The following is a 6,764-nucleotide window of genomic DNA, read 5'->3' on the forward strand; positions in this document are numbered from 1 at the left end:
TGATCAATCATGCACAACTAAATTCCTTAAACTCATCTCTTAATATTAGACCTATTTATTTATTATCTATTATATTTAATTAATCTTAAAATTCTTGAAAAATACTTTATTTTCTTTCATATTAAACATAAATATATATAAAATAAAATATTACATAAATCATACCTTCAAACATATTTAATGAACTTATACATAAGATGTTTAATATTTGATACCTAAAGAAGAATAAAACTAACAAAGAAAGAAAATGCCAAAAACAAAAAAGAATTGTTAATTGTCCAAAAATTATACATCAATTGTCTTAAGTAAAAAATATGCAATATATTACTATTTTTAAAAAATCTTTTGACTACTACCTAAAAATGAATTTTGGGAAATTAGATATCTGTAACGTTTTTCAGGCATACTATAAAGGATCACTAATTGTGGTTTCCTGGAACAATCATTCTTCTAAAAACACGTAAATAGATAGATTGACGAGCAAACCCCATTCAATGATTATTATTATTTATCAGGGTTTTCTTTGAGACGCCATGGTTAATTAAAAAGCAATCATGGAGTATCTCACCAATTTAAGTTAGTCAGCACTATCATTTTGGTTTGGATAAATTGAATGAATGAAAGAAAGATTTCAATGAAGATCCCCTGTCCAATCAATCTAAATAACTATGAGTTTGTAATTCTAAAATATTTTCAGTCTGTTTTGAATGTTAAATTGTTCATTTGTATTTTGCTAACCCTCAATCCTTCAAATAAGATCAGTTAAGACATTGATACAAGCAGATATTATTGCTACAGGCGTATTCTATTCTGTTAAAATTAATCCATGCAACTGAAAGATACAATGAAAACATTCCCAAGTCCCGAATGAGCATAACAGTATTAGGAGATTTACTCTACTACGGAAATTTAAGAATACTTTCATTTGAATTCACTCTCATAAACTGAATACACGTGATAAACATGCCTACAAGATTTTGCATGCATGTCATCGTTACAGAAAGCACCCCAACTATCCCCAGGCACAGGTTAGAGCAGTGTAACGTTGAATTAATTTGTGAACAGAAATTGCTATGGAACCTTTGTAACAAGAACTAATGTCAAACATTAGGCTTGAGGTTAAAACAACCACTTGTCTAACAAAATTAGGCATCAAGCCCAGGTTCGCATCAAAGACAAGGTTTGAAATAAAGGCATTTCTGAACTTTGACATGAGAACAAAATAAAGCGTTAATGAGATCTCAAAAAGGAGGTCTGCGCAGAAAGTTTAATGGAGTCTCTCGGAGCACAAATCATCTCATAGGAGTAGTAACCACAACTTTCCTTCGGCATTTTTGGGGAGGAATTTTCATGGCCACAGCAAAATTAAGAGACCCTCCAATTGTAGTATAATATAATGTGCCTGCAATTTGTCAATTCAAGAGTTATTCATCGACTAAGGTAAACATCAGAAATGATGAGCTAAATGATGCCCTAAGAATCTTGTCATATTTGGCCTAACAGTTGCAGAGCACACCATATGCTGAAGTTGGTACAACTAAGACAATGGCTTACAGTTATTTTTCTGAATTGAAAGATGATTGAAAATTGTTGTTCTTTATATTAATCCTGATATATAGTTATACATCCTAATTTGAATTTCCTGAGGACTGAAGCAAAGAGTCTCCTTGAAAGAACATATGCAGATGGAAAATGTTTGCATTGTTATATCAATTTCACAAACAGCTGTTCTTCGTAGCCATACATCAGAGGTGTAGGTTTCAATGGATGTTAGAAACATAAAATAGGAAGATTGTATGAACATGAGATTGTTACAGAAACACTAGTCTGAACTGTAGTTTCCTCCAATTCCTAGTATCTGGTGAATTCGAGCTCATAGCTTAACTTAGGACTTAATATTAGTCCTGATATAGGACTTAATTTGAATTACAAAGAGTCTACTTGAAAGAACATATGCAGACAGAGGACGTTTACCTTGTTACATCAACTATATAATCCCATATATCAGAGAGAGGTAGATTTTAATGGATGTTAGTGACATAAAATAGCAAGATTTTATGAACATGAGGTTGTTACAAAAGCATTAATCTGAACTCGATAGTTTACTCCGAATCCCAGCAAGTGGTGATTCCCAGAATGTGGTGATTCCGAGCTCCTAACTATCCAAAACCTAAGCACTAAGCAGACATTAGAGGCTGTGAAAACTTACAAAGTTGATACATGATTAAGTAACATTACATCTCCAAGCAGAGACAGAGACAAGGGCTCGTCGTTGCCAACCAAGGAGGAGAATTTGCTCTTGTTGCTTCTTCATTGCTTCAAAGCAGTGCCCGAATCGCAGTTGTCTGTTCCTACTTAGGAACTCTGCCTGTTTTTGGGTGAAGTTACTCATCGCCACTGGAGAGAAGCCAGCAGAAATGAACATGTTTCTCCAATAAGGCAGTTTCTCTCCTTCTCTCTGTCTTTTATAAGCTGATTCTACAACATCACAGATCCTAGGTGCCATAACAAATTTTTCTATCATCTCCACACTCTCCATATTCATGTTCACAACCTCAAGAGATTCAAATACCAGTGCATAAAAATGAAGAGCCTCGAGGAATTTTTGTGCAAACGAAGCTCCATTTTGTTCATTCTCATTGTCCACCACCACCACTACCTTTGGATATATCTGTTTGATCAGATTCAAAAGGTTAGTGACAAAGTCTTTTGAAAGTAAGCCCTGCATCCAAAGAGAATAATTGACTGCTACGGTCTCTTCTTCATCTAGATGCAACATTGAAATAGTCAGATATTCATTCTGGGGAACTTCAACTATCTGGAAAGTGAATGGTATATTTAATTTCTCTGCAAAACTGCATAGATTATCTTTTATCAAATGCATTTCCACTGATTCATGTCCTACGGCTGTCAACCTTACAGCTGGAGGTCCTGCTGGCCTTGATGCAATCTCTTGTAAGAACGACGCCCATTGTCCTCCAATGCCCATATCAAAATCAATGACATGAATCCTGTCTGCAGTTTCCAAAGCCTCTAGAAGAACTTGGTTAGCAGTAAAAGTGGCAAATTGTGAGATTGGCGAGTATTCAGAAAAAGTTTTACATGCACTGATCTTCTGAACTAGTTGGAAAGGATTAACATATGAATTTGCTTGATTCTGCTGGAGTGATATAAGGCCACTAAGTGCCTCCTTTACATAGTATGATGCCCTCTGAAGTGGCTTCCCATGGGGGGAGAGGTACTGATTGAGCCGCGCCAATATCGCCTGTGCAATTTCTATGCTCCCTATTTCTGCACACTTTGCAGCTTCCAGTAGTTGCCTTACCATTGACATGTCTTGAAACTCCTCTGCCTCCATCTTGCATTTGACACTCTGTGGAGGGCACTCCAATTTTACTTGGGGCAGTAATGGGTTTCTGATGCCTCTATGAATCATACTTTTCCATGAAGGTTGAACATCCTGATGCTGTAATTGTTGCCACTGTAATGACTTCTGAAGATCTGGAAAGCCTGCATAAGAAGTGCCCATGTAAGCTTGAGCTCCATCAGGCACAGAAAAAATAACACTTTTCTCAGGATAAGCCGGGGTAGCATTATATGGAAGATGCAAGGATGGCTGTTTTTCATCCATAGGCATCTTGAAGGAATCGAAATCAGGGCTGAATTGGGAGGTGGGGTTGGGGCAATGGCTGCTGAATATAGAACTCGGTATACACGGTGCAGCTGCAGATGAGTATGGAGGAAGCGGGTGCCCTATCATGTCTCCATAGAAGGCCATATGGTTAGCTTCGGTGTTATTGTAGAGATCTTCAGAAAAGTGGTGGCTAGCAATGGTCTCATTGAACTCTGGCTGTTGAAGGCCAGGTTCAACTTTGATGGGATACTCATTCTCCACCATTAAACAAGGCAGTTGAGAATTACTGTTAGACTCGTTGCTTGGGGACTCCAACAGAATGTTCTCCAAATCTTCCATTCCCATTGATACATTGGCATTGACATTCTCTGTTTCAGCATGTTGAAATTCATCCACATTTCCGTTCATGTTTTGGATTTGCCAAACAGCTGCATCCTTAGAATCCATTAAATTAAGGCAATCCAATGGCTGCACATCACACACATTTTCCCGATAATGTGCAGCATCTGTTGACGCCCCAAAAGAATAAGATAGAGTAGAGGTTGGGCTTGGGCTGCGAATGTCAAGAACTGAAGTGGGTTCAGTCTGAAATTCACTTCTTCCATAAAATCTCTTGTTAGTGGCCTGATTTTGCGGGCTATTAGGCTGAAAGAGTTTGAGATTGAGATGGGATGGACGAGTATCAAGATTTCTACTCAACATCTTGTTCATTTAGGGCACTTTCTGCTGAATCCTTCCCTAGTTATAACGACCTTGCCAAGCCCATTTTTTATCTAAAAATCATTAACATACTGAAGTTATTTGGTTCAGTGTTTTAACTTCAGCAAAACCGTTGAAGCGGGAGCGCTTGGAGCTCTTCGAGACCAGCAACAAATTTCTGGTTCGGAGCAACTTCACCAAAACTACTAATGGTGGGGGCTTCGTAACTTCTCGAGGCCAACAACAATTCTGTAGGTTAAAAGTAACTTCACCAAAGCCACTAGAGATGTATATCTTTGGAGCCCTTTGATACCAACAACAATTCTTTGGGTGCACAACTGTAAGGAGCCAAAAAAGAACGAGAAAAATTGAAGAGATTAATTTAACAGCCATGAAAGAAACGAATATACATGCAAACATATCAATAACCAGAGAATGTAAAAACGTCACTTCATCTAAACGAATAGGAAGATGCTGCAGTAAGCCAAACAAATTCATTCTCCGTTATGTCAAACCAGGGGAACTTACATAAAGCCTTAGAAGCTTTCATCAATGGGGGCAAAACAAAACATGCAGAATGCATCTACAATAACAATGGGGATTCAATCAAAGTATAATGGACTAATGCTGAACGACAGCAAGAACAATACAGCCAAAAATGGTGACTAGAACCAAACAAGCGGGAGACCTTGCATACCCATTTTCCCCAAAATATGTCACGACCAACCGGCAATGTCCCAAAACCATATTGATCATATCTGGGGTAAAATAATGCATTCACAAAGGGCAAATGATAAGGCGAGGTAGGCTCAAATGATATAATCCCTTATAATTTCAAACTATACAGCAAACCAGAAACCCAAATACAAATCAGAAACCCAAGTGCAAATCATGGAGTACACAGAAACCCAAATGCAAATTTTCAAGATTGTGATAAATTACATTGATCAAGGACTCGAATTACCAATAAAAAGAAAGATTGATATAAAAGAACGCAAATTCCCAAGAACAGGAAAGATGGATAAACAACAAATTACCTTGAGACGAACTAGAAGCAACTATTGAGCTTGAAGATGCAAATGAAACCAGAGTCCGTGCTTGTTAGGCTGTAGGATAGAGAAAAACAAATCATGAAAATCACAACCATATAATTTTACCCCTGAAACATGTAAGCCTCAGAGGTCAAGGAAAATGAAAAGCTTCTCATTACATACAATAATTATGTGAGGCTACTATATAGCTCCTACTGCATTCATGGGTGGAGATAAAACTGGTGGATAAAATAATCTAAAGAGAAAAAAAACACCCATCAGTCCATCCATGGCGAAGAATGGATAAACTCTTGTTCACTCACTTGGTGCGTGAAACAAGGGCGGATGAATGAGGACAGTCAAGGTCATTGAGTGTTCAAAGGACCCCTACTAATATCAGAAAATATGTGACTGTACTTTTTATCGATTAAATTCAAAAACAAATGAAATTTCACTGACGGCGACAACACCGGCCACTGTTACTGTTGCTGCCTTTGCAACTTGCCTGCCATCTCTTTCGACCCAATTCCCAACAATAAATAGAGCCCCCTAATTTTGGATTATGGATTAATCTTCCTTACCCACTAACTAAAAGAGTTTTGTTGTATAATCAATCATATTTTCCCCCTTCATTAAAACCACGTTTTGTAGTATCTTTGTTTTATTTATAAGTCTCGAAAGTACTATCTTTGCTTTGTTAAATTGTAGGAGCTTTAAGGGATAGATTATTACCCCCACTATGTACATAGAATACCTATTAGATTAGCGTAGAATTAAGCAAGGCCAGATTTTGAGTTTGTTTGGTTGCATTGTTAAATTTAATTAGGTTTTAAAAAATTAATAATTAATTTAACATAAGTTAAATTGGCTGTTTTTTAAATCAAGGGCCAGTTTTCTAGTTTTTGGTTGTTTTTAAATCAAAAACATAAGTTAAATTGGAATGGATGAAGTCTATTGTTTCACGACTAATATGTATTGAGTATTAATGTTTTCTTTTTTATTGGAATAGGTATTTAAGAATTACAAAGCATTTAGAACATTAACGTTATAGCATAAAACAACATCATTACAGCATAATCACTAGAATATGCTCATGACATCAAACTTAACCATCACTACAACAATGCTGGATAAACATGAGTCTGCTAGCAATGTAAAATGATATGGCGTTATGCTCATTGCATCAGACTTAACCATCACTAGAGCAATATTGGATAAACATGAGTCGAACAACAATGCAGTATGAGATGATGCTCTCCAAATCACGATCGGCCAATGAGCTAGAACTCCTATCTATTGAGTATTAGTGTTTCATTCATTCTTATAAAAGATAAGTTCTTGTGAACTTATTACTTATGTATCATGAGTTGATGAGATTGAGTCAAAATGGTATAGTTGAA

General features: G+C 36.6%; 1 protein-coding gene across 3 annotated transcripts; it reads right to left on the reverse strand.

Annotated features, from left to right (window-relative positions):
• Positions 1 to 908: 908 nt before the first annotated feature.
• On the reverse strand, positions 909 to 5,877 carry LOC149580751 (scarecrow-like protein 15). 3 transcript variants are annotated; one of them, XM_089793419.1, is made up of 4 exons: positions 5,688 to 5,877; positions 5,371 to 5,439; positions 2,210 to 4,671; positions 909 to 1,402 (listed from the first exon to the last, which is right to left on the reverse strand). In XM_089793419.1, the coding sequence occupies exon 3, from the start codon at positions 4,343 to 4,345 to the stop codon at positions 2,225 to 2,227; it is 2,121 nt and encodes a 706-aa protein (XP_089649545.1). In that variant the 5' UTR covers positions 4,346 to 4,671; positions 5,371 to 5,439; positions 5,688 to 5,877; the 3' UTR covers positions 909 to 1,402; positions 2,210 to 2,224. The 3 variants fall into 3 exon arrangements, with proteins under 3 accessions (XP_089649545.1, XP_089649529.1, XP_089649538.1); XM_089793403.1 differs by having other exon boundaries at positions 5,548 to 5,724; XM_089793412.1 differs by lacking the exon at positions 5,688 to 5,877 and having other exon boundaries at positions 5,371 to 5,541.
• Between the last annotated feature and the right edge of the window lie 887 nt (positions 5,878 to 6,764).

This window comes from Cupressus sempervirens, chromosome 1 (genome assembly GCF_028749045.1).
Source record: "Cupressus sempervirens isolate cs-2001-9-10 chromosome 1, ASM2874904v1, whole genome shotgun sequence".
Taxonomy (NCBI): domain Eukaryota; kingdom Viridiplantae; phylum Streptophyta; class Pinopsida; order Cupressales; family Cupressaceae; genus Cupressus; species Cupressus sempervirens.